The following is a 27,996-nucleotide window of genomic DNA, read 5'->3' as shown; positions in this document are numbered from 1 at the left end:
CCCAGCATGCACCGCTCGGCGCGCACAGCATGCCGGGAGCACGGGCGCCGCACGGGCTGGGCGCGGGGGAGCGGAAGCGGCCCGTGACCCGGGCGGAAGCGCTCGGAGGCAGCTGGGCCGACACCGCGGCCCTGCGAGCGGGGCGGAGGGAGCGGCGCCCACGGGTGAGGGGCGGCCGCGGGAGCGAGACCCCGCCGGGGCCGCCGGGGACACCGCGGGGGCGGGGCGCCCCGTCGGGCGGGGAGCGGGCGGCCCCGGCAGCGGCCCCACGGCGGGCAGCGGGCCTCGCCCCGCGCCCGGCGGGGGGGGCAGAACGGGGCCCGGGCGGTGGGGCCGGAGCGGCGCCGGGGCCGCCGGGGTGCGCGGGGCGCGGTGCCAGGCCGGGGTTCTCCCACCGAGGCGGTGGCGAAGGGCGCGTTCCTCCCCCAGAACGCTCTCTTTGGAACCCCGGCGCCGCCGGGAAGGGGGCTCTGGGGCAGCGCTGGGTTTGAGCATCGCTCCCGAGCTCCTGCCGTAAGTGACGCTCGCCCCTTCCCTACGCCAGGCCGTAGGGAGAGGGGAAAAGTTCAGGCCGAAAGAATTTCGGATGCGCCCCCAGGGGTTGTTTTGCCAAGGTGAGACGTGCTGGTTAAAGTGATTCGGCTGTCTGGTCGGCGAATGTAAGCAAAGAAAAGGGTGATACCCTTACTTGTATAGACAGAAACGAGCTTTTGAGTGCCCGGTGTTCCTCAGAGGGAGGTTCTGCTTTAATACAAGGTAACCTGAGCATTGGTAAGTTATTGAGGGCTTCACATTTGTATGTGAAAAGGTGCTGGTGCTGCTGGCAGTTCGCTTTGACAGTCACTTTGGTCTTCCACCAGTTAACTTTTATTAAATATTTCTAAATGCGTTTGGTAAATTAAGCTTTGTGTTCTGAGGAGACCTAGATAGTCACAGGCCGTTTGTTTACTTGGCTTCGATGGTTTTTGGAAGCAAACCAGCAAAACATAGATAAACAGGCACGTCAGAGGTCTTTAGGGTAAGAACCACTTGGTGCACTAATTTCCGAGTAATCCCCTACATGCTCCCAGTTTTCTCCTTTTGCTCTAATAAGGGCCAAAATAATTGTTGGGGGAGGGATCATGTTCAGTTAACTGAAGAGTTACTTTGAACGGCAGTAAGTGTGAATTAGTTTTCCTGCAGTACATTGGCCGCATCTTTGTGCAGGTGGCCCACACCTTATGCCTTGAGATCAGCCTTTTAATGAGCTTAAGTTATATCAGTAAAATGTTTACGTCAGGAAAGTTTTTGCTAACGTTTTCACTTGGAACGTTGGGATATTTTTTAGACACTTCTAGCACTACAGCATTTATTTTTTCCGTGTTGTGTCAGAGAAAAGCCATTTGAGATCTTTTTTTTTCCCTATGCCACAGTGGGTAATGAACAGATTTAGTAGTTTCACATAGTCTTAATGTGAAGAATATTAATATTGTTAATTGTTCTAATATTGTTATTGAGAGACAAATGAGTATCACACTCAAGGATTCTCAGCCTCAGGTGTTGTGTTTTTACAATTCTCATGTATGTTACAAGAAATCCTCAAGTTATGCCATGAAGGTATGGGGTTTGTCAGATTGTTTTAAGGAACTTCAATGTATTTTGACAAGTCTCTCAGCACCTAGAAAGGCTCAGGATTTAGTTGGCTTTGTTGTGGGGTAGTTTGCATAACAGCAGTTTTTGGTGAATGCCTATAACAAAAGGGCAGAAATCCATGCCCTGTAAATTTTTTCCTCTTTTCCCCCAATGGCAGGAGATGTACAGTACAGCTTGGAAGTTTCTTTGGAAGAAAATAGTGACACTCCCCTGCCCATGTTTTTGAGGTTTTTTTTGCTTGAAGCTTTCTGGGGAATTACTGAAAAGGAAAGTTTCTTTAAACAGGAAAATAAATCTTAAGCTCTTTTGTGTTCTGTACATGGAATCCTACCCCATCTCCTGTTTATCTCATCTGGCATTCACACTCCTGTGTGCCCCAGGAAATTTGAATTTTAGAGTCTGAGAGTATTGGAGTAGTGAATCAGCTGATTTGGAAATCCTGCTCTCCCAGTTTCTCTTCTTGTTTTTTCTAAATATGCTTCAATCCCTTAGCTATTATTACCTGAATTATTTTTTGATGTGTGCTGAGCAGTGAATGCTAAACTGAAGAGCAGTGTTTTTAAACAAGTTATTATACAGGATAGAGTAGAATTTAGGATTGAACAGTAGAATGCTGCAGTTGTAACATGCAGCAGCCCTTGTTTATTGATAAACTCTTACTGATATATAAATGACCCAAAAAATTGTCACATTTGGCTTTTAAACAAACATAGGAGTTGGTGAAGGCCAATTTGCCATGTTTTCCAGAAATGGATAGTGTAGGATACAAATGTCAGCAGCTGAAGTGTACAAAAGTCGTGTGTCTGTCGTGCAGCTAATGAGTTGGAAGCTATTTGAATTTCCTTAAACCAGAAGCTGAGTTTTTAAAGGATTTTCCTGTGGGGTCAAAGAATTGAATGCTTGAAATGTTTGCATAGCTCAGTGTTCATGTGCAAATGAGAACAGAGCAGTGAAGGTTGGAAGCTGTGCAGTGTTCCAGTGTGTTCAGCCTATGTCCTTCAGGTCTGTCCTGCTCAATGGCATACAAGGCATACAAAGAAATGATATTCTGGAAATTCTGGCAAGCTTGGGAGACCAGCATGCAGCTTTGGGAGTGAGCTGGGATGGTTGTGAACATCCCACTTTCAGTTTTGTTCTTGCATTTGGTGGTCAAGAGAAGCAGGAAGGAGATTAGACTAAACAGACTAAAGTTCCTATTTCTTCTTAGAGGTGTAAGAAGATGTTGAGGTAGGGAAACCAGAACACTTGCCTTGTCTGGCTTAATTGCCATGGTTTAGAGGTTTGTGATATTTCACACTATTTTACCTTGTAGATGTAAATATTCTGGCAGCTTGTGGCAATTTTCAGTTCTCTAATATCCAGACAATTCTATGTTTTCTGCAGCAGGAAATAATTTTTAGACTGGCAGGAAAGTTTCTGTGCCAAATACACTGGGTTTAGTTGTATTGTATGCTTCTTCTGATTAAAAAGTGATATATCCTTTTTTGTAAACTTTCTCTTAATAAATGCGGGTTTTTGCCTTTTTTCTTTTTTTAAGGAGGCAAAGCAGGAGAACAGTAATATCTAATATATGTGGTTTTTTGACATTTAAGTCAGGGAGCTGAGCTACATTGTGGTAATGCCACATAATCTTCTTGAAGGGCAATTGGAATTGTGAATGTACTTCAACATAAATTAGTGGTTCTTTGCAGGAGTCCGAAATAGTCAAGTCAATATATGTAAAAATTGCACATTAACAAAACTTGTATTGTTCTTATCCTGACTGCTGCATTGGTGTAGCCTTGTTGAAGTCAAACAGGGCAACTATAAAATGTGGGAAAGTAATTAAAATGTAGGTAGTTACCAAGCATGTTCAGAAATCTCTCTCTTTATTCCCATTGTCTTGTCATTTATGCAGCTTTCATTATACAGAAGGAAAATATAGTGATATGTTTTGTAATAAACAGTATACTGGAAATACAGTGAGAGAAAATAATTTCTTGGAAGACAACATACAAGGTTGTTTGACTTTCCTTGACCTATTATTTAAAACTTAAGGCCATGCCATTGTCAATTTAAAAAAAGGTACAGAAAATTTCCTTCCATGTTCTTTTTGTACTCCCTGTATGCAGAAGTGAGAATTTGTGGGAGGTATTTCTATATTCTTTTGGTTTATTTTCTGTGTGCACTTTTTCTGCCTTTGAAAGTGTTCTGGTCTTCATACAATATCGTGACAGACTGAGCACTTCTTGATCCAGAAGAGGAAACATTACTGGGTTTTTTAGGTTTTTTGGAGTTCCTGAGTTTCTTGTTTTTATTTTCTCCACAGTTGTTGCATTGGCTCTCTGATTTTTCTGGGCTCTCTGCTGTTGGCTATTTTGTCAGGAATAAATCTATACTGCTAATGGTGTTTATGATTTTTTTTTAATGACACAGCATTGCATCAGAATGGAAATTGAGTGAAACTCAGTGTGTCCCTTGCTAACATATCAGATGCATCATATATTGGAAATATTTTTCTTAAAAGCAGGTTGGCTTTTCTTCATCTTTTACTTTTGGCAGTTGAATGTTTGGAGTTTTCCGTATCCAGAACCAAACTTGTATTCTGGAATAGCGCTATAAATTGTACTCTTATTTTTGCTTATTTTCATTAGTTGAACTTAAACTGAGATATTATGTTGGCATCATTTTTCCGCCAATGTTTATCCTTTTAATGAATTTTTATATTTATCTTCATCCCAGTTTTGCTAAGCTGAATAAGGAGGATTACTTTTTCTTTTATAAACAGGCTTTTTAATCATATCAGTAGGTTCCTTCTGTAGTTCTTCTAATTCAAACTTCTTTTTCTTGAAAAAAGGAATTCAGAATTACGTGTGGTATTCCAGACAAGCTGTTGCTCATCTGCAACATTGCTCATATTCCCTATCTTTATTGAAAAGGAATCCTCAATGTGCATTTGCCTCTTTGTGCATCACCCTTTTATTTTTCTTTTGCTCCCACAGACCTCCATCAGTTTATAGTTTACCACAGACAGACTATAGTCCCAAATAACATGCCCTGACTGCATGAAAGAAGACTGTATTGGTCCCTTCATGCAGGAGTCTTGATTTCATACAACTTAATTTCATGTGGCTTCTTCAGGACTGGTCACTTGTCTGTGTTACATTTTGTCCCACTTTTGTTGCAATGCTTTCCACTTCTGTCTCATCCAAATCTGCCTATTCTTTTCTGGCAGCATTGTTTTAAAAAAAATCAACATATTTCTTTGGGGGAACCAGTAGTTCTTTCCTATGTTTGCAACACCATACTGTACTCTTGTAGTCTTGTAGAAAGATTCTTTCTCATTTTAAGATTACTTCTCATCACATTTATTTAACCCCAGATGATATATGAAGCCCAGATTGCATCTTGAGTTTCCTTTTTCCCAAAGAAAATGACTGATTAATTTTTTAGAAACTAGATTAGTTCAGCATGCCCTAAAACTATGAAGGCTTACTGCATTTTTATCCTGCTTTACTGTTTAGTACCATTGAATTCAGACCACTGAGCCTGATGATTTTTTTCTTCTTTGTTAATTACTGTGGTTTTTTCTCTCTAATCATATGATGGCACATTTGATTTATTAAAATGCTCTTTGTGTATTTTTGCAACATCTGCTTTTTTTGTGTAGACTTTTTCAGTTCTCCATTTTCAATCTTTCAATGTATTAGTTTCCTCAACTTAGGCTTTTACCTTGCAAGGTGTTAATATGTCTGCATTCCCATTAACTAGCCTTTACTCCTGTGTTTAGTGGCATTATTTGTATTGTAAACCAAGGCATATTTTATCATCGCCAACACTTCCAAAGAGTGGTTTCACGTCTGTGTTGTTTTTCTTTTTTTGTTTTTTTCCAAGTATTGTTATTTATAAATCATGGATGGTTTCACTACTCTTTTGCAATGTAGGAAATGGTTTTGTGGCTAGAAAAAGAGGTAGTACAAGTGATCATCTTTTGCAAAGTAGAAGTAGCAATGTGAGGTATTTCTTCAGTTCCTGAGCAACAGATACTCTCCAATAAGATGACTGATTTCCATTTGCAAAAAACTGTTGAAATAGGGTGCAAGATCCCATCAGTTTTGGGCCCTAGCTGTCTCAGCACTCAAATATAAGTTCCTTAGATGAGTTCCTAGAATTAGGGAAAGTGATGAAGGCATTTAACACACCATGTTAGGGAATTTCTATTATAGCATACACAAATTAACTCTCAAAGAACATTCTTAACTGTGCCTTATATTCAGGAACTTTTCCCCTGCCAAGAGTACAGGTTAAAATGTTGCTTATATCAGTGGTAAAGAAAATATTTTTTAGAGATAGTTCTGTAAAGTCAGGATAACTTTCAAAGAAAGCAGCAGTGTAAGTGGAGGATTATTTTTGCCCATTTCTCTTCAGACAACTAAAAACTATTGGTTATGTGTGTGTAGTTTCATTAGGTGAGCATAACAAAGTGCCTTCTTATGAAAGCATGAGGAGTCATTTGCACTACTTCATATTTGTAAAAAGACAGATGGAATAAACCAGCATCAAAGTGACATTTTGAAAAAAGACAGATGGAATAAACCAGCATCAAAGTGCTGGGCATAAGTGAAGTGTTCAGCAATAGCAAAGAGGTGTCTGTAGTACTTCTTCCAAATTGTGCAGCTTCCTCAGCTTGCTTACATTTTTTTAATAAATGTTTACCAGAAACATAGGAGGCAGCAAATGTGGAATGTGGTCTCTATTCTGATCTCTTTACTGCCCTCAACCCTGCATATCAGCTGGGAGACCATCTGGAATCACTTGTGCTGTTTTCCTAGATGTGTGGACACACAGCAGTGTCATTGATTTATACTGGGCTAATGTTTGCAGAGTGGCTGTTGTTATGAAAGAAATTTTAGGACAGCAGGTGGGTGGGTAGAATTTCTCTTCCAAAGTTTTCTTTTAGACAGAAGAGATGCAGCTTGGGGTAAAGAAATAGAAGTTGTATGTGAACATACCAGATTTGTTTTGCAAATAAGTACTTCCATTTCTCTAACTCTTTAATTTCCTTTCCATAGAGAAAAACACATGCAGCAAGCTGGATATCAGTATACCAGCTATGGGAGCTCCTGGTTGACTGTACCCACAATATATGTCTGAAGTAGATTATCTAGGTGATATTGGTGGTGGTATTGGGAACTGTCAGTCTTCTGTGAAGGACAGGTTGAAGGCCAGGTATTTAGTGCATACTGATTAGACTGATCCCTGAGCCTTCTCTCCTCTGGCCTAAACAACCCCAGTTCTCTCAGCCTGTCCTTGTATGACAAGTGCTTCAATCCCTCAGTCATCTTTGTGACCCTTTGCAGGACTCCCTTCAGTCTGTCATACTGACCCCAGCACTCCAGATGTGTCCCAGCAGTGCTGAGTGGAGGGGCAGGATCACCTGCCTCAGCCTGCTGGGAATGCTCTTAAATAAAGTCCAGGATGCTGTGGGCCATCTTTGCTGCAAGGGCACGCTGCTGGCTCATGTCCAGCTTGTCCACCAGCACCCTCAGGGCCATTTGTGCAAAGCTGCTTTCCAGCAGGTCGGCCTCCACATAGCACTGGAGGTGCTGAGGTGCAGGGTTTGCATTTCCCATGGGTGAACTTCTTAGGTTTCCTGTTTTCAAAACATACTGCTCATCAACACTGCATGTTGTCTGTCATCATGATCTCTTTGGAAGAGTGTTTATGGTAACACAAAGACTAATAAGGGAAGGGGAATTTAAAAATTGTGCTGCTGACTCAAAATATTGCCACTTGTGTTTTTTCAGACGCTCCTATTGCAAAATCTGCAGTTGAGAAGAAACATTTTTTTATAAGAAGAGAATGGGTAAGTTCACAACTTCAGGAGTGTTTCTTGGTTTTGTATTATTTGAAGCATTTTCTCACGTCAGTAGAGGAGGTGGATTCTAAGGCTTTAAATGTTGATCTTGTCACTTCTTGTAGCCTCAAACTTCCTATAGATGTTTTGTAGGAGAATTTTCTCAAATGACTGTTTACTGGAAGATTTGTTCAGAGTGCATCTGTTCTAACAAAAAATTTCATTTGCCTAACATGCATAGTCCTGAAAATGTACATACTAAAATAGGAAAGCCTCTAGGCTTTTATAGCACTAAATGTTTATATAGTGGCCAAGAAAATTTCACTGTGTACTTATTTTAAAATAATTCTTTGTTTTTTTGTTAACTAAAGTCAGCCTGTTGAATTCTGGCTCAGAGATCATAATACAGACTGATTTCTGATAAATTACATTGTGTGTGACATGACTACATTTCTGAAACTTGTTTCTGCCTCAACAAATGACTGGTTAATGAAACAGGATTGGATCGATTCTGGTTTTGTCTCTGACTGTATTATAGCATGTTTGGCACTGGTAGAACTTTATTAAAATTGGTAATAGCTACATAATACAATTTTAACTTCAAGTTCACAAAGCAACTTGACTGGGGGAGTTTTTTATTTGCTACACAGGCAACAGTAATTCAACTTTTAAAAGTAGCACTGTCAGGATACAATAAAAGAAGGCACAAAAAGGGAAGAGGGATAAAGCCTTCAGAAGAAACAAAGTAGAAAGCAGGTGTTCAGGAAAACAGAAGGGATAAGGGAAGCTGCAAGCACAGTCCAACTGCTATGAGGAGAATTTTTCAAATCTCCCTAGGTTTAGTGCTTTGGCACTTTGCATGCTTTCTGCCAAAGGCACCAGCACAGGTATGCACTGATGCTGTATGGTTCTGGGTCTGGTTGGGCAGTCAGGGAGAATGAGTCTTACTTCATGTCATTTCTTCAGTGCAGGGATATTGACTGCTTTTGTTCTTACCAGTGCTTCAGAAGGCATTTTTTCCTTGCTGTCTGTATTTTTCAGTATCAGATATGTGTTTGGTTAATTTTTAGCAAGTATTAGTATTATAAACATGACTGTAGATTTAATGGAAGGAAGCAGTAGCATGTTCAATTGACTTGAGAATGTCTAAAGAAAAATTTCATTCCTGTGTAGATTTTAAAAATCATGTCAGAATTTGATGATGGAAGGATGTTAATAAAGAAAATTTCAGGTTTTGCAAAATTACTTTAAAACAGATTGCTGGTTACTTCAGAAAAATAATCTTCAAACATGTAAAGTGCTTCTTTCTCATTTCTGGTTGTATTGTGCTCTTCAGTCTGCAAACATAGTCATAGAAAAAACTGCAACTTGCATTTTTAGTAATGTGAATCAGTATATTGTGTTCTGAAACCATTGTCTTTTTTTCCATTACAGATGGAGAAGAGAAGACATACGGTGGGTGTGAGGGCCCAGATGCTATGTATGTGAAGTTAATATCCTCTGATGGCCATGAGTTCATTGTAAAAAGAGAGCATGCATTAACATCAGGAACAATAAAAGCTATGTTGAGTGGACCAGGTAGGTACAGTAGACTTAGTACCTTTACCTTCTTTGTTTTCACTTTTGGACAGTTTGAATTTTTATCATGCAGTAAGTGAAAGTTAGAAAAAATACTAACTTTTCCACATCCTGTCTAGTTTTCAGCAGAACAGTTCATTTCTGTTGGGGTATTGTGGTACCAGGCTTAAAATTGACTCTGCTGTTTGGACAGTTAGGGGTCTCACTCTGTCCTGCATTGCTACTAGTTTCCCATGGTATGAGAACTTGAGGGTATTATATGAAACATGGAGCTGCCAAGTTCAAAATGAATGAGAGCTGGTAGTTCTTTATTTTCACATCCATGGCAGAGCTTCTGGTATTCCATATGGAGTTAATTTTCTTCATAGCAGGTCGCATGGTTCTGTGCTTTATATTTGTGATTAACAGAGCCAATAACACACCTGTTTTAGCTGTTACTGAAAGATACACACTGTTCATGCCTCCTCTGTTTCTCACTCTTTCCCCACTCAATAACCAGACAGGAGGGTATGCAAGAGGCTGGGAGGGAACACAACCAACATGACCTGAACAAACTACTGAAGGAGATATCACATTCCATATGTCCTGCTCCAAAGTTAAAAAGGGAGAGGTGTAAAAAAGGGAAGTTCTCAAGCCATCTTTTGCTTGAGAACTGTCTGGTCATCAGTCTGCCCATGGGAGGTGGTGATAACCATTGCATCACTTGTTTTGTTTCCTTTCTCTTCTCTCAGCCTACAAGTTTTCTTACTTTTACTATTCCTTTCCTCTTCCCTTGTCCACCCACAGCAGGGGTAAATGAGCAAGAGGCTGTGTGGTGCTTTGCTGCCTACTGGGGTTAAGGCCACATGTTAACAGCATCCTATGGCAAGGAGTTCCTGAGCTTGATGGTGAAAGTTAGCTTGAGGTGAGGGGAGATAAACTTACAGGAGGGAAGGACGTCACATGGTGCTGAATATATGAGTCTATATCTGGTTTAAGAAGTGTCTGAACTAATTTTTGAAGACCAAAAGGGTGGAGGAGAGAACAGGGAGAAGTTAACACAAGTGCTTTCTCTCTTCTACGCTTTCATCCTGTGTTTTTCCTTTGGCCACTTCGGTGGTGGGGCAGTGGGCTACATGGAACTTGGAGCTGAATATGGTCTTTCTTATGTTCTCATTTAGATTGTGGTGAGACTGGAGAGTTTTTTTAATATTTTTTTTCTAATATTTTTTAATTACTTAGTAATACTTGGGCAAACTGAACAATTAAAATTCTCAGTGTCATTTTAATAGTTACATTTGAAAATATGTTATAACTGTTTGGTGTCCATGTCAGCCTCCCAGACATCTAAGAGGAAGAATAGTTACAAGACTTGCTCTGAATTCATTCAGTGTGAAGGAATAAAAGACAAAGTCGCCTGCTTAGAGGGCTAGAAACTGACTATAGGACTCAGCAGTCCAGAATATTTTATATAAGTACTAACAAGACAAATGGGTCACAAGGAAAACTACTGTTGCTGTCTAGTTCAGTAGGTCATAGTTTCACTGATGTGTAAGTCTTTTGTTTCAGTGCTGTAGCTTGGCCAATATGCTAACATTTCTTCTTTTGCTTCCAATTCTTCCTGTACTAAAATTCAAGCCATATTGGCTTCAGTGCATGCAGATATTTCTACACAAATCTGTGTAGACATTAGTAAATAGCTCTGCTTTGTAGCTAGAAGGAGATGCCCACAGAAATAGTGGGAACTAAACATTGCTAGTCTCCCATAACCATGGAGTTAATGTTAGTATTTTTTTATTGCCTTTCAGTTTAATGAGTTGAAAGTCCAAGGATGTGAGAGGATGAGAGACAAAAATAATAGAAATGCTGTGGGATTTCTGTTATAGGATCCCAACTTTTGTATTATCCAGGTTTCATGGTTGTAGGCACTATAGAAAGCAAATTTCAAATGTACTTGTGGTTTGAGATTTGAATTTTGAATAAATTCCTTTGTATCTAATAGGGTAAACTTGCACTGCATGTAAACTTCCCTCCAGTGCAACTAGAATTTCCCTGTCCCTGCTGTCTATCTGTTTTCATTGTTTATCAAGTTAATGTGTCTTTGAGGTCTCAACTCTCTTGTCAAATCTACGTGAAACTGAGCAATTCAAAGCTACAGGGTCATAGAAGGGACTACTGATATACACATATATGTGTGCAGATATGAAACATCTAGAAACTTTTTTTTTTTTTTCCCTTTGATAAGACAGCCAGAAATTGGGATTGATGCCTCTTAGAGCTTAGCACACAGCTAAGTATCTATCAGCTGTATTGGAGTAAATCTAAATTTCTGGTGTAGTTGTTCAGAATAATGTTGATAGGCTGCAGCCTAAATAAACATTTCATAATGCTGGGTGTCTTAATATTCCTGAGGGCTCTGAATGTGGCACATCCTGCTTTACAATGGAGAATCTAATACCTTGGAAGATGAGACTTAGGCAGGTCTATTTAGAATGCATTGTATTAATATGGTAAGTTGTTTCATTTTGCAGTGAATTGAGATTTTGACTTCTGGTTTGGTGTTCTTGTGTGTTGTTTTTTTTTTTCTACAGGTCAGTTTGCAGAAAATGAAACAAATGAGGTCAATTTTAGAGAGATCCCATCCCATGTCCTATCCAAAGTATGCATGTATTTCACCTACAAGGTCCGCTATACTAACAGCTCTACGGAGATTCCTGAATTCCCAATTGCACCTGAAATTGCACTGGAACTTCTGATGGCTGCAAACTTCTTAGATTGTTAAATAAAATAAATTATAATAAAAAATGTAAAACTTTTTTCAGTATTTAATACATGTAGTTCAGTTAGTAACTTTTTTCAGATAGCATGTTGCGTGTGTGCTGTTGAGAACTGTAAAGTTCACTGCAGAGGCAATTGCCTTCAGTTCTTTTGCATATAGCAATCTTTCAGTTGGAGTTTGTTTTGCTGCTTACACAAATAAGGACCTTTTCACAAACTGAGACAAATAAACAAATATGCCAATTAGTAGATGGCTATGCCTTATCCTTTAGGTGTGGTAGAACTTTCTTTTAATACAATGGCTGTAGCAAATACTGGAGTTTAGTCTAGTACTCTCTAAAAGATAATTATAGTTACATTTGAGTAGCTGTTAAAGGTTTCTAGCTTTCTCTTATTTTTAAAGTTTCTAAACATCTGAACTTAATCTCCTTTGTAAGATAGTTGTCCTGTAGCATAGTTACACTAACTAGATTAGAAGTGCCCTCTTTATATACTATCAGTGATATTCCATTTAGGTTTAAAGTGGAGTATGTAGGAGAATGCTTAAAGCTTTTAATTTAAGTCATAGTTTAGACATGTGCAAAGGTGCACTTGATAACATTTTGCTTCTATAACCTCAATTTACCCCATTAGTAATTTCAAATATTCCAGTTACTTGTCTGTACAGTAAGACTGTGATCCTACTGACAGTGACTTTTAAGGGGCAAAATAACTCTTAAAATCTGTGTATATTATCTTCTATATAACATATGTGCTTTTTCTTAATATACTGTCACTTGACCTGATAAGGATTTTATATGGCTTCAGTTATGGTTTATTTCCATTGTTCTGATTGTTTATGTAAAGTCTGTATTTAATGTCTAGAGTAGTAGTGTCATTTAGTAGTCATTTAAATTTTGTAACATAACAACTGAAAAAATAGAAGTTGCCCTACCTTTTACCTCTTCCTCAACCTCTCCCTTGTAACCCATAGCAAAAGACCCTGAAATGTGGAGGTCTTTTATATTTGAAGGAAAGGACATTAAGCAGATGTTTTAGGAGCTGTTTTATAAATTTCATAGGTATTTCCAGTGTTTTTAAAAATGTTTTAGGGGAAAAAGATTGGCAAGCCACTGACATAATACTAGAGTGGAATATGTTATCTCTTGGTAGATCCTGCTGACAGTGGCCTGTAGTATCAGTTCTTTGTTCAAAACAAGTTTCCATAAAGAAAACAAACAACTTAAGACAAAAACTTGCTTATTGTTCAGCTGCAGCCTGAAGAACCCTTCTGCTAAAATCATCTGTAAATGAGAATACAACTAATGCATCATGAGAAATGATGCAAGAACAATGTAATTAGAATTTCCATCAGCTGCCACTGCTTCAGCTTTGTTTTGATCAAGAAGTGATTGTGGTCTATCATGGAAAAATCCCATCAAATGATGGTGGAACCTCTTTCTAGATGTTTTAACTCACAGTTAATTTAGAGGGCTGAAACTCTCCTCTAAACCTGTTTGTCAACATAAATGCAACTTGGAAGAGATTTTCCTGAGTGAAAGCTAGTAGCTTAGATAGACTATGCAGTCTGCCCATGGAGGAGTTCAGTTCTGACAAGTGAAATTTTATTCTGGGCTTAAACAATGCTGACGTTTGTCAGTGTGCTGGTAGATTAGCTGACATTTATTCACGTCACATACTTTGGCACAATTTAATGTGTTTAATGAGGGGATGTTTGTGACTAGATTGGCTTTGCACGGTAAAGCTGAAGTGCATTGTAGGGTGATTGTCTGAAATTCCATGTGTAAGCACTCTGGTCAGTGCTGTTAGTAACTCATTTTCAAGAGCACTAGAATGATAAACCAGAGATACCCTGTTATGCTGCTTTTGTTAGAGCCGCTAGGAATACCCTAAAAGGTCAAGGAATACCAACATGGATATTTTAGTCACAGCTACATATCAGTCTGAGTCAGTCTTAAGTTCACTAGCCATTTTTAACAGTCTTGAGGCTAATGACTTGAGGCTAAAAATTATTTAGTTTTAAACTAAGGCAAAAAGGATGCCATTTTTTAAAACAGTGGGCTTTTTCTTCTTTTTTTTTTTCTCTTCCCCTTTTTAAGCATTCTAGAACAATTTCCTTGATTTTGTTAAAATACACTTGCATTTGAAGATTCTGTACTTTAGCAGTAAGGTAAAATAGCTGGTTTAGCTCTGAATAATAATTTTGTTGGTTTTCTTTAAGCTTAATGTATGATACAGTAGCTTTGAACACTCAGGAATTGCAGTAGTGTCCCAGAGTGCACTATTTGCAAAACCACCGGCTGTTAAAATGAACCAGATTTCTAAGGGGGAGGGGGGCAGGGAGAATTAGTGCAATTTCCATGGTAGTTAAATGGGTATGCTATTATCAGACAATTGGAAACTTACCACGCTTAACCCCTGAGTTCTAAATAAATTTCAAAGTTGAAAATTTTTAAACCTGTGTTTCTGTTGATTTATGACATCTTAGAGGAAGTGTTCATATGCAGAATCATCATTGTCCTGGCTCTACTGTATGGTGAGCAAAATGCTAATGTAATTAGTATTTGGATAATAGGTTGTGGAGCTCCATGTGAAAAATAAAAGGTGATGAGTTTTTTCATAGTTCTGAAGAGTTTTACAGAGTTGAAGTGTTAAGATATCTTTGTGCTGCTCTGAATTACAAGCATCTAGAACTCTCAGCACCAAGTGCTAAAAAGGCATGGTATTCCTGAACAGGCTTGAAGAGGATACTTTCAAGGATACTTCAAGGATATCCTGCTGGGGATATTTTGAAATCTTCAACTGCCCCGGGTTTCCACACTGTGGTACTTCTTTTGCTTTGAAAGATAGCCCTGTATTTGAGGTTCAAATTTTAAGCTGAACTGCTGATTTAGTCAGAAAAACTCCCAGATTCTTTATAAACAATGAGAAGAATCATGCTGGGTTTGTCATTATTTGAGTGTGAATAAGCTGCTGAAGAAGTCTCTGATGGTCTCCAACATGAAATAGTCTGTGCATCTAGAATGATCAAAACTCCCTCCCACAAGATACGAAATTCCTTTTTGGTTTTGAACTCGAAGAAAGGAGGCTTCACCATCAGGATTCTCTGTGCCATTATATTCAACAGATGTTGAACATGGTATCCTAAAGGCATTTCTCAATTAATGGTAGGAAGTTTGGAAAATCAGTTGCTTCTGTCTGTGTTTTATTACTGTCTATTTTATTTCACAGGCCTAAATTGCAGTAGTGACTGTTTGGTTTTTTATCCCTTTCTTCTTTTTACTTTGCCCATTGAAAGGGTGCTCCCGAAACCTGCCTAAATCTGTTGGTTTGTGTGATGAAGTGGACAAGGAATGTCGTGGGGCAGGAAAGTTAACTTCTCAGTCCATGTTTTGTATTCCTAGTTTATTTTGCCAGGTCTCAAATATTGCAATGTAATTTAAGGGAGTAGTAGTTCCTGCAGTGTAAACAAAAGCACAAGGAGAAGTAGCACTGTTCCTACCTAAAAACTAAGGGTGGAAGCTGTGGTATAAACTTAATTTCAACACCTGAGTAAGACAAGAAGAGCGGGAGTAAGAGAAAAATAGCAAGAACTTATTAAAGACTGAGTGGATTTGGAAAATAAACTATGATGCTTGTTTTTAAAGACAGACTAAAGCTTTAGGAAAAAAAAGGCCTTAGGGATTTTTTCCCATAGAAACAAGTTCAACTTTTGAAGGCTTTTGACAAATAATGGACTTCATTGGAGTTGAATTTCTTTTTAAATGTAGCTTATTAGATGGCAATTTTATGGGAAGATAATCAATGCTGTGAACTGCAGGTGCGGCTCAGTGTTTGGATGAGCTAGGAAAGAGGACAAAGTAGATTCTGTGGTTATTATTAGTCACTGTGAAGTGACTTAGTGTCATCACTAAGGCAGCACAGAGAAAAGGGAGTTTTTATCGAGTTTTAACAAGTGTTATGTGTCATGAAATAAAACTTTGCATATGCTGCATCTGGAATGTAGGTTGTGCAATTTCTCCTCTATGAGAGAAAGGTCACTGAGATTTAAAAAAAAACCCTACAAAACAGCAACCAAAAAATCTGTCTCTCTGTCATTACCATGTTACTGTTTTATGTTTACAGAATACAGGATTTTCTTCTCACGCTAAATGGGAGGAGATCAGAGTTGCGAGATCATGATTGTTCTTTGACAAATAGAGTACTTCAACATTTTATCCTTTTGAACTTCCGTCATCAATTTTCAAGATGTGAGTCATGTAATGTTTTGTTGTCTCACATATTGAGGGTAGAATTGGAAAATTAAATTAAAATTGCCCCTGAAATATGTACTGCCTTTTAGATCAGAGAAAGTAACCACAAGAGAGCTTCTAAATAAATTAAAATTTACAGTTTAGTGATAAAGTTGCTATTTTTCAGGATAGTTTTGTGGGATTAGTTTGTGAATACATGAATGGATTAATGCAGTTCTGTATTTATTTGTAGTTAATTTCTTTCTTCAACCAGAAGTTACTTTGAAGTTAAAAAACCAAATAATTTTAATTCCATTGATTCGTGTTGAAAACTGCCTTTTCAGGTGAGAATTCATAGCTAAGGCTTTTCTTCCCATGGCAAAAAATACTACTGGTATCCTATTTACACTAATAAAAATGTATCTACCAAATCACCACTACACAAAACTATAAATAATACATAATCTGTATCTTTTGTTGCTTTGAATTCTTATTACTCTGTCTAGCAAAACAATGGGATGCCTGTTATGCAGATTAAAAAGTTGTCAATTTTAGCTGGTATCACCAAGCTTAAAAAATATCTAGAATTTGAATGCATTTGGCACAAAGGATTTATTTTCTCTTTTTATACAGGGAAAAGCTTCCCGCATTACCATACTAAGCTGACATATAATGTTTTTCAGAAGTGACACTCCATTTGAGTCAGAATTATTTGTAGTTTGCTACAAATGAAACATGAAAATGATATATCAATATTTAACATTTAAGCTGCTTTCACAGTTGTCATAGATATTTGACTTGTAATAAACAACTGTGACTTAAGGAGAGAACATCTGAAAATAGTCAGCTGAAATACTCAACTGCTCACCCATTCTGTTTTTATATCATGGCTCTGGTTCATGGTAATTGTATCCCATATGAAGTCTTGTCTTTCCCGAGGGACATTAAATAAACTGACAGGCTGGACCAGTGTCACCTTGGTGTAGAGGCCTGAGAAATTAAATTCTTCAAGCTCTGTAAGTAGTGTGCAGGGTCCAGTAAGGACAGTATGCAGTCTGATGTACACAGTTTCTTCTCAGCCCTTGGGAGCTGTGGTGGTTTATCACACATCTGTATTTGTAGAGGTTGCCCAAGATGCCTCTTCAGTAGTTTTATCTTGCTTCTAGGCTGGCAAAACCAAACACCTCCTTCATTTTGAAAATTCTTTATCTTCTTTGCTGGTTATGAAGTCAGACTCACTTCTGTGCATTCCTAATAATAACACCATGAACGAGGTATTCATGTAACTCTTGGAGTCACCTGAGAAGCCTCCAGATCACAGGTTTTGGAGATAAAATAAAATTACTAAATTATAATTAGGTTCAAATCTTGGGGGTATTATCACCGAGCAGCTCCTGAACACTTGGATTTGACAGACAGAGTAATCAACCTGCTCACATGGGCTATGGATGCTTTTGATGTGGAAGAACTTTTAATAATTACACAACATTACACTTTTAAATGCATTCATCTACTTAATTGAGTATAGGTCCTACTCAGTCCTCATTAATTTTTTACAGCTTTTGTCTTTATAAGTTTTTATCTTTACATTTAAAGATAAAAAGAGCATTTAAAAGAGTTAGAGGACTCCTGCTGCCTAAAAACATGGCTTGACAATTACTACAAATTGGTAATTACAGCACACGGTGCCAAACAATAGGGCAAGAGGCAATGGGCAGAAACTTATGCACAGAAAGTTCCACCTGAATATGAGGAAGAACTTCTTTACAGTGCACGTGACTGAGCACTGGAACAGGCTGCCCGGAGAGGTTGTGGAGCCTCCCTCACTGGGGAGGATATTCAAGAACCTCCTGGATGTAACCCTGAGCATTGTGCTCTGGGATGCCCTGCTTCAGCAGGGAGGTAGGACCAGGTGACCCACTGTGGTCCCTTCCAACCTGACTCATTCTGTGATTCTGCATATTACTAAAGCAGACAATTCCACCCCTTTCCCTAGCCCCCTGTCCTCCTTCTTGCACTGCAGTAATTAAAACTGTAATTATAACTGTATCTCCACATAATATGAAATATTACAAATATCAGAAAATTCTTTTCTGATCTGATGGAAATCACATTGGTAGTTTAGTCTTCCTGTGGATAAGATGAAAGGCCCAGATCACCCAGTGGCTTCAAAATGGTCAAATCCTAAACAAGAGAAGAAATGGAGGCATATATCATCTTAGAATAACATTACCCTCTCCTACCCTTGTAGCACATTAGGAATAAGGTGAGACTTTTCTTCAGCATCTTTTCATCCTTTTGAAAGCCCTGGGATGGAAATGACATTTTGCCTGTTACTATTAAGAACTAAGATGAAAATTAAATACACTGTTGATGAAAAACCTACATAATCTCTAAGGAATAAATCAACAATAAAATCTCAACAACTCAAAGTTATCTTGCTATTTTAACTTAGTTTTAATAGGCCATTTTCATTTTTAGCTATATGTGCAATTTATTATTTTTATATTCTTGATATAATATTGCATTTCTTTGATTCTGCATCTTTAGTTGATGGTTTCTGCAGATGCACCAAGCTTGTTTATAAGATAATCTTCATTCCACAGAGCTTTTAAACTCAGTGTCCTTCCTAAATTGGCAGGTAGGAGTGGAAGAAGCAGTTGGCACAATTCCTTTGAGGGGCAGGGAGTCCTCCATGCTCAGGAGATGCATTCTCCTGACACTGCAGATTACAGGTGTGATGCCACTCCAGTAATGAGGGGAGTTACATGAATGTACAATTGACTTCAGTGCAAGGAGACAAGATGAAAAGCTAAAAAGTACAGCGGGCACAGGCAAAAGAAATTGAGCTCTCGTGTCATTTTAGCACCAGAAATCATAAAGCAGCACGTAGTAACCGTTCAGTGTGTAGAAAAATTATACAGAAAAAAAAAGGGTGAGAACAGAGGAAAAAAATGTTTGGTGATGTTTGAAAACATTATGGACAAGATGGGAATAGAATGTAAAATTATAGGGATCCTTATCAAGAATTGTATTTTACCTTTGTGAAACTGTCTTGGTATATCAATTATCTAATAAATGCAGTTTGAACATTACTTGCATTTTTCCTGTAAGTATAAGGTTTTGCAAACTCTGAAGAAAAGTGGATTTTTAGGTCAACTTCAAGAATATTTACAAAAAAAAAATTAGTAGGAGGTACAATTTCATTATTTGCTCCATATGTTTTCGATATGTGAGTCATAATCATGTTGTTGATCAGATCAGTGTAAGATAGCCTCTGAAATAATGAAGAAAACAGATTAAATTAAATCTTACCTCATAAGCTTTGAATATTTGGGACCCAGGTCTCTGATCCTTGAAATCTCTGGCAGAACTTAGGTTGACTGGTGAAAGATCAGGCTGCATTAGATAAATACTAAAGCAGTCATTTTAAGGAACCAGTTATTGTGTCATCCATCTTTATACCTGCAACAGATTAGGAAGGGTTAACTGCAGAAGTGTTTTCTTACATGTTTTGCATAGTAAAGGTCAAAACGAAAATGAAAACCAAATTACAATAACTTACTTCAAGTGAAATTTAACCTCTCTGGGAATTAGGCCCTTTCCTTAGTGGGATTACTGGATAACTTAAGAAGGTACTGATATTCATATATTCTTTCTGGGAGTCTGATAATAGTGTTTGTTTTCTTACTGTGCTTATGGGACTGATTCCCTAATCCCTATAGTATTATGCACTGTACAAAAACATCTCTGCAAGCCAGGTTACCAAGAAATGAGGAAAGGAAAAAAAAAAAACAATAAAACACAGGGATAATTCTCCAGATTCCCCTATTCCCATGAGGACAAGGAGCTAAAAAAATGTTTCACGTATATATTAGGCATTGCATGACACTTTAAAAAACAAGATGTGACAACAGTCATAAAAGACACCTTTGGTAGTCCTGCAAGAATAAACTTAAAGTGTATTCAGGGATGGGGGATTCTGCCCATGAGTTTCAGCTGTAGTGTAATGCTTTAATTACTTACATACCCAGTTAAGATTGAGTAGGTAGTAATTAACTCATGCTCTATTTATATGTAGGGCAAACTGTCCCTTCCTTTTCATGCCTACTATCCTCAGGAGTAGGATTTGCAGCGTGGATGATGTTATCTCAGTAAACAATACTTCAGTTAAAAAACATAGTAGGTAACTTGTTTTTAATATTGAAAAGTTCTGTGTGATAGATAAAAAAGACTTATTGAGCATAAGGGCAGTTAAAAGCTATGATTTTTTTTGCAAAAGTGACTTTTCATCCAGAGATAATTTTCCTTTATTACAGAGTAGAAGTCATATTTGTACTGAACACAATTTGCCTAAGACCACAAAGCTGATCTTTCCATGCAAAACCAGCTTGCAGTCTGTGAAGTGTTCTGGCATTCACAAGCTTATGCTGCTTTATATCTTCTGACCTTCAACAGGGTTTTCTGGAAGAGGCTTAAGAAACTGAGTATAATGGTTTGAAATCAGTTGTATCTCGCTGTGATTACATCAACACAGATAGTCAATATGTCCATGTTTATAACTGAACACATGTCCATTGCTTAAACTTGATGTTCTTGCTGTCTTTGTGGCATATGGCATTAAGAGATGCATTTTAGGATAAACATATGTTTGGATCATGCAAAACAACGACAACTAGTAAAACAGAAATGTTCCACTTAGTGCTGTAACAGCATAAGTTAATTCTGAAGAACTGCAGCAAAGAGAAATCTTTACCAGCTCTATGCATCTGCTCAATGCAACAAATCCTCTGCAACCTAAATGGTCTTGCAAAAATCATATAGTAATAAATACTGACTTCCAGGGGAAACATGGTTGAGCAATGTCAGGTTGCATGGCATCAGGAGCCCATAGGCTGTGAATGAGAATTGAATTTAGAAGACAAATGTATAGGATGCAACTTACATGATGATACTTTTTCCATCCTTACTTTTGGCAGGTTAATTTCCTTTCCTACACAAAAATCAACAAATATTGATTCTGTCTTCAGCAAATTCCTGCAAAGCCAAGGGGCTTGTTTACTTCTGCAGCTGCCTCACAGGGCAAGGATACTCCTGCTGTCTTCTTCTGCTTAAAGGGTTCTGCCTTTTAAGCAAACCCCGAGTTTGTGTGCTTGCTTTAACGTCAATAACGGTGTTGGTACTGGATAAAAGTTGGAAACTGATGCTATGTTGTGCTGAGGTTTTCTGTTTCCTCCAGTTAACTGTTTTTAAACAGTTAAACATTGCTGTATATTAAAAACATACCAGAAGGTGAAACTTGTACATAAAGATAGTACTTGCATCATACTAAATAATATGGTCGAACTAGGTAGACAGGATTTTGGGTGCAGAACCCTTCTAGAGGTCTAAAAGTAAAGATTTCAAAGGTAATACAAACTGCAAACGATTATTCAATAATTTCGGTTTTGCTTATAAGGCCATCTCTGAAGAAAAATCAGGGCTACCACTGGAGCAGAGGTGACAAGGATTTTTTAATATCATCAGAAAGGAGAGGGGTGAAGGGACAGAGGAAGGGGCTTCAGTGTTTTTGGAATGTGCAGCATAAACTGTGGGAAGATGAGGATTATAATGACCTATAAAATCAGTTCCTCTGTTAAATCCTTAGTTTTACATAACCACTGGGATTATAAATTTTATAGGTTGTCTTTGGATAAACATTTTGTAGATTTGTCTTGAGGATCCGTTAAGTCTGAAATACTACAGCAGAAATACCAGCTTTATGAAGCGTGTTTCCGCAAGTTGTTTAATTTATTGACTGCACACAGTCACTCTACCGAGTGCTGCCTGTTTATTTTCACCTACACAGATATGGCAAGATCATCTGGTGCAAAGGACAGGGATTATTCCAGTCGGAAAGGAAAACGTAGAATCCAGAAATGGTCCGACTTAAAATACACCCATGTTCATTTGGACTCAGACACCGGTGCAGGAAAATCAGATGACCCGTGGCCGAGCAGCACCCAGGGACGGGGAGAGAAGGACAAGGACAGGGCGCACAGCAGGAGAGCTGCGCTTCGGGCCTGGGCCCACCCGGCGCGGGACGAACTGCGGCGGGATCTAGTGACAGAACGTGGAATAATGGGACACACTGAAAGAAGAGGGATTTGGGTTAGATATCAGGAAGAAATTCTTTACTGTGAGGGTGGTGAGGCACTGTAGGAGGAGGTTTGTGGATGCCCCATCCCTGGCACTGTTCGAAGCCAGGTTTGTGGATGCCGCACCCCTGGCAGTGCTCGAAGCCAGGCTGGAAGGGGCTCTGGGCCGCCTGGTCTGGTGGGAGATGTCCCTGCCCATGGCGGGGGTGTCGGATCTGGATGATCTTCAAAGTCCCTTCCCACTCCTTAACATTCTGTGGTTCCATGATTGTATGGAGTGAGGGGAGCCAGGAGAAACCCACAAACCGGAGGGGCGCAGTCCGCGTTAACTGAGTCACTTAAACCCTCCGCAGGTACAGCTCTAAAAACCTTCACAGACTGAAGCCGGCAGGGGACCAACCCCATCCCGGGTGGCGGTGACGGACACCGCGCCGCTCCCGCCCCGCCCGCAGGGCGAGCAGGGTGCGGGCAGCGCCGGGGGAGCGTCCCTGGCCGCGGGGGCGGCGGCGCACACACAAACACCGCCCGCCCGCGCCGCCCGCGCTCCTCGGGCCCGCCCGCAGCGCCCTCGCCTCGCCCAAGCCCCGCGCACGCGCAGCCGCTCAACGGGCGGGCACGGGCACGTGACCGGGGAGCGCGCGGGGCGGGGCCGCCCCGGCGGCGGCGCAGAGGGGAGGGGGAGGAGGCGGATCCATCATGGCGTCGATGCAGGTGAGGCGTCTGCGGCGGAGCCCGGGGGCAGCGCCGGGGCCGGGCGGCGGCGTTGGTGACGGCGGCGGGGGGAGCCGGGGGCAGCCGTTCCTCCGGGCGCGTGCGTGCGTGGCGCGGCGCGAAGAGCGGCTCGGAGGGAGGAACCGCCCGGGCAGAAGTTGAGGGCGTCGAGGTCCCGGGTGGCGGGGCCGGGGAGGGCAGGCGGCGGCCGGGAAGGGCCGGGATGGAGGTGAGACGCGCAGAGGTGTGAGGGGCGAGGCTGGGACCCGGACGGCGGCGGGCGGGGCGGGCGCGGGGGAAGAGGCGCCTCAGGGAGGCGTCTGGCAGCGATGCCGCCGCTTCCTGGGCAGGCGAGGGAAGGGCGAAGGGATCCCTGCCCCCGGGAGCGGGGGGCCGCAGCCCCGCTGGGCGCCATGGCCGTGTCTGTGTGTGTGTCTGCCTGTGTGTGTGTCTGTCTGTGTGTGTGTGCGTGTCTGTGTGTCTCTATGGGTGTGTATGTATGTATGTGTGTCAGTGTGTGTCTATGTGTCTGTGTGTGTCACACCGTGCGGGCAGCGGGGCCCTCCCCGTGCCATCGCGGGGACCGTGACCAGAACTTCGGGTTCCTGGGATACCGGCGCTGTAATTCCCCCGCACAAGGAGGACTGGGACAGGCATGTCCTGCTCCAAGCCGCGTGTTCCCCGTGGGGTTTTCTTTCTCTCCGTAAAATGAGTTTGCACTGCGGTGTCAGCTCTGTGGACAGGTAACGTCTGGCTTTCTGGGCCGGATGGTTTTGCTGTAGGTACAGCGGGATGGAACATCCTGCTGCCTGACAGGTATTTCCAGCTGAATTATTCATTCATACCGACTCCGAAGGGGTTCTTAGATAGGGGCTGCAGAAATTGCTCTGGTAGAATGGATCACTTTCACTGTGTGCTGCTCTGAGTGGGTGGTGCTTTATTACGACTGGGGCAGGAGAAAAGAGCTCTAGGTTTTGTGGCAGTGGCCCCTGTCTCTTCTTATTTAACCAGCACCTTCTCTGTTTTTCCTTGGATATTTATAGTTTTCCATTTTGTTTTTATATCTGGATCATCTAGATCTCTCTCATTTTGGTCCAGTATAGCTTACATTTTTTGTCACTAGTAATAGAACAGCACAGAAAGAGTGTACAAAATGAGTGAAATTTGTTTTATTTTCCTAATAACCTGGATTTAGTGTATCCAAAAAGAGTTAAAATGTTAAACTGAACTGTCTGGGATAAAAATTATTCTCCTGAAGTTTAGAAGCATAACTCCCCCTCCCCCCACCATTCCATAGTGTGTCTTTCAGAGTTACTGAAATGAAAGGAGATCAAGAAATTGAACATACTGTACAGAATGTTCTTCTAGCAGTAGCTTAGGCAGGTAGTCTGATGTGCCTTGGTTTTATTACCTCTATCTGGCAAATGCATTTTTGCAATGCTCTTCTTCTAATAGGCAGACTTTTACAAGCTCAGCTGCAAAATAGAGGCTATAGTTTATTAAGAAGTGTCTTTTATAAAACTGTGAAAAGTAGGGAAATGGCAGGAGAGAGGCACTTTGTAAAAGGGCTTGGTAAAGCTGTGCTGTGTCTCTGGCCTAGTAAATGACCTTCTGCAGCGTGCCTCACCCTAATTCCTGTTGCTCCTTCTGTAAAGGGGAAAAAATGGTTATATATTAAATGAGGCTGTTCAGGATACATGAATGACCAATGTTGCCTAAATGTCAGATGTGTGCAGGGTAATACTTGCTTCCTGGAATTACAGCCATGTTAAGCCTGATGTTGTAATTGCTTTCATTTTAGAAATACCAGCTGTAAGATGACCCTTTTTGTTTTCTTATGTGATGTTCTGTTGTCTTTTGATAAGAGATTCAAGGACATTTATGGAGGTTTTTTGTCTATATGTGGCTAATTGCATGATGCTCTAATTACTCTTTCCTTTGTTTAGTAAACTACTAATTTAATAATGTCCTTTAGCATGTTGGAAAGGAGTTGTAAACAGGAAGCATAAATGAAAATTTAGTAAGTGAACTAGTAAGTTTATCGTGCTTGCTCCCAGATGAGCAAGATTTCAAGACTCAGAATTCTATCAATTAACATTTAAGTGTTCAGTGTGAAAAAATCTTTTATAAAGGAAACGGATATCTATAATTTTAAGTGGGTTTTTTTTGTTCAGAATAATATATTATAATTATTGCTATCTTCTAAGTTGCCTGACACAACAAAAAGATGTCTTTTTTCTGATAAAGTATAGTGTTTTTGAACACACATTGTTTACCTGAAATGTTTGTGTAACTCATTTCCATCTCTGACTGTACCAGTGGTCTGACACTGTACCATTGTGACAATATTATGGATTTTATTGATAAAAATGGTACATTGCACAGAGTAAGTTCTAGTTACTTCTTAAACTGCTGTAATTTTATACAACAGTCTATGATGCACCAGGTTAATTGCATTTTATTTTTACAGATCCACTGAAAAGTCTCAGATTAAGTTACAGGAGTTATCTGATTAGCCTGTTCTTAGTCTACAGTGAAGTTTTGAAACTTGTAACAAATTGCCTCTTTTTGTTAATGGCTCTGAGCATCGACCTGAGCAGTAACTGCAGTTCAGTGGATGCACAGTAACTTTGGGCCTTTGTGTGTATCATTATAATTACAGTGATTTTTTTGTCTGTGTGGACAGTCTTTAATGGGAGTTTTCTGTAACCCTTTTTTACTGTGATAATAGAAGCTAATGCTTATGAGATCTTGTGTTTTATTTTCTAACCACAGTGTTGTTGCTAATTTGCCATTGCTGGACTGATTTAAACCTGGTTTGCATAACTTTTTTGCAAATCATATTTTTTCTTAAGAAAAGCTAACATACCCCAGACAAGCCTTTGAAGGAAAGAGCACTTACTTTCATGAATTTTCCCAGAAAAAGCCCAAGCTTATGCAATGTTCTCCTGGATAAAAACGCATAAATATTCTGAAAAGGTACAAGTAATGTAGAACAAGGGAAGAGGATGGATTTGCTTTAGAAAATTTTGATACAGCATCTTTAGTAGTCTGAAGCCTTTAAAGGCAAATGCTGGGGAAATAGTGAACATTTGTCAGAACAGCTGGAAACACAGGACTTGCCTTATGAATGAAAGAGCAGGTAAAAATACAGTAAGAAAGTTCAGTTCAAAATGCACAGAAAATACATCATTGCTGTACCAAGTGTTAAATTATTAAAGCCTTTCCCTCAGTGTCCAGATATGAACTATTTGCATCATAAACTTGAAAGATTTGACTTTATTAATAGTACTGACATCTTAATTACTATGATTTACCTTTCAGTTCTTTTTAGTTTAAATACTACAAACCCTGGATTTATTTGTGAATCTGTGAGAATATTTAGAGAGATGGTTTTAGGTTTTTTTATCACAGAATAACTTCTCATATATTCTGTAAAGTTAGGCACATAAGATTTGTACTTGTAGGCATTTACATCTGATTGAATGCAGAGCTAATGCAATTAATGACACAAACAACTTCAGTAAAGGATGTTGCCTTTCACTGTGCTTCTCTGTCGTGCCTCGAAAACTGCTGTGGTGGGCTACCATCAAATTGCCTGCACACAACAGCATAAAGTGCTGCTTGAAAAGTCTTGTTCCATCAATAGAATTTTTTTAAAGGGTGTGTCTAAACAACTGTTTAATAAAATAAGTGTGTGAGATGGCGATGCAGAATTCATGGCCAGTTTGAGATCCCAGTGAACTTGTATCACAGAATGCAAGCTAGTAACAACATGAAAACTTCCTGCAAGTTTCACCCCAATATTTTCAGTCAGTGGGGTGGGGGTTGAGGAAAATAGTTACAGACCGCTGAAATCTCCAGAAAAAAACACATACACTCTTGGTTACACTTCCTTCTATTCTTTACCTGTGCTTCTAGTGTTAGTGGAAGTTCTGTATTTCCAGCTGTTCTCAGAACAATTACTTATTGCACAATCTTTGCTCAACGCTGGCAGTGTTTTTATTTAATGATTTGGCAATAATTTGTTCTTATTTAAAAGCTTTGTCCAGAAAAAAGTATTAAACTGTTTTTATGGTGTGTTCTAAAAAAAGCCTTAAGTGAGGAAAGCTTTCAGTGAATTGGAACTTGGATGGTTGTGCACATTGGTTCTGTACTGTTAAATGTCATAGTATGGGATGCTATTTGTGTTGTTTCAAAAAAGAAAAAAAAGAAAATTAGTGGGTAGTGTAGCTATATAATCAATTCTGGGATATAAACAGAATAAAATTATTGGTAGTTAATAAAGTATTTAGTGATTCCATTGGTGAAATGCTGTTGAAGATAAAAATTTCACTAATTATTTAAACTGAGAAATGTGAGTAGCATAACTGAAACTGGAATGAGTAGACAGTAAAAATAATTTCCTCTGTCTGCTAAGAGATTGCCAGTCCTTTACATAACTTTTGTCAATCAATCTGTACTGATGTGTGCTGTATTAGCTTTGGTATATAGCCATGCTAGAGTGAAGTAAGATAAATACAAAATTCTTAGTAATTTTACCAAGATGAGTTAATTTAATCTTAGGAGTTTATTAATAAAATTTTGTCTTGAATATCAACTGAAAATTATTAAAGTTAATAGTCTTCATTCAGTAAAGATAAATAAAATAGAAGTTATGGCTTTTGGCCCTCAGGAGTCACATTTGCTTGTTTTTATGTCTGCCTGTGTAAATAGAATTTTGGGAGATACTTTGTTGTGTAGCAGCTGCAGAATTTTTGATCTAGGATGGAAGAATTCACTTCAGAGAAAGAAAGCAGTGATGGAAAAACTTATTGAAACAAGAGTCCCCTGAGTACTATCAGCAGCTCTTCCTTACAAATAGACCAACTATGCAGCTAAAATGTGAAAAACCATGGATGCTTTCAACCTGTCATGTTGAACACTCGTGAATATGTGTATGATTTCAATCAGGAAAATAGACAGGTGTTTGTTGTAAAGAAGAGTAATTCTGGTTGATTACAATTATTTTTTTTTTCTCTGAGTTTTATAGTATCTTATGCTTGTGTTCAGGCCTAGCTATTCAAGTTCTGAGAAGAGAAAAATATAACACAATACATTTGCAAGAGCCAGG

The 27,996-nt window shown here is 39.5% G+C and overlaps 2 protein-coding genes across 5 annotated transcripts in view; both read left to right on the top strand.

Moving 5' to 3' along the window:
- The first annotated feature begins 15 nt into the window (after positions 1-15).
- ELOC (elongin C) lies at positions 16-11,854 on the top strand. Of its 2 annotated transcripts, none has more exons than XM_064706235.1 (4): positions 16-164; positions 7,419-7,477; positions 8,903-9,046; positions 11,617-11,854. In XM_064706235.1, the coding sequence occupies exons 2-4, from the start codon at positions 7,474-7,476 to the stop codon at positions 11,805-11,807; spliced, it is 339 nt and encodes a 112-aa protein (XP_064562305.1). In that variant the 5' UTR covers positions 16-164; positions 7,419-7,473; the 3' UTR covers positions 11,808-11,854. The 2 variants fall into 2 exon arrangements, with proteins under 2 accessions (XP_064562305.1, XP_064562306.1); XM_064706236.1 differs by lacking the exon at positions 16-164 and adding an exon at positions 368-614.
- Positions 11,855-20,159: 8,305 nt separating this feature from the next.
- Positions 20,160-27,996, top strand: part of UBE2W (ubiquitin conjugating enzyme E2 W) — a 33,782-nt gene continuing 25,945 nt past the window's right edge. Inside the window, exon 1 of one of the 3 annotated variants that reach the window (XM_064706234.1) lies at positions 20,160-20,217. Coding sequence is in view for 2 of the 3 variants with exons in the window: in XM_064706232.1 (XP_064562302.1) it covers positions 22,869-22,883 (15 nt within the window). In the remaining variant the exon portion in view is untranslated. Of the gene's footprint in view, positions 20,218-22,744; positions 22,884-22,993; positions 23,113-27,996 lie in introns of those variants that run through there. The other 2 variants (XM_064706232.1, XM_064706233.1) reach the window with 2 other exon arrangements.

This window comes from Zonotrichia leucophrys, chromosome 2 (genome assembly GCF_028769735.1).
Source record: "Zonotrichia leucophrys gambelii isolate GWCS_2022_RI chromosome 2, RI_Zleu_2.0, whole genome shotgun sequence".
Classification (NCBI taxonomy): Eukaryota; Metazoa; Chordata; class Aves; order Passeriformes; family Passerellidae; genus Zonotrichia; species Zonotrichia leucophrys.
This window is presented reverse-complemented; position numbering and strand designations above follow the sequence as displayed.

Bases quoted from the DNA above. Each gene is read 5' to 3' on its own strand.
- ELOC (XM_064706235.1), top strand. The intron at 9,047-11,616 runs GTAGGTACAGTA...TTTTTTCTACAG, and splicing joins AGCTATGTTGAGTGGACCAG to GTCAGTTTGCAGAAAATGAA.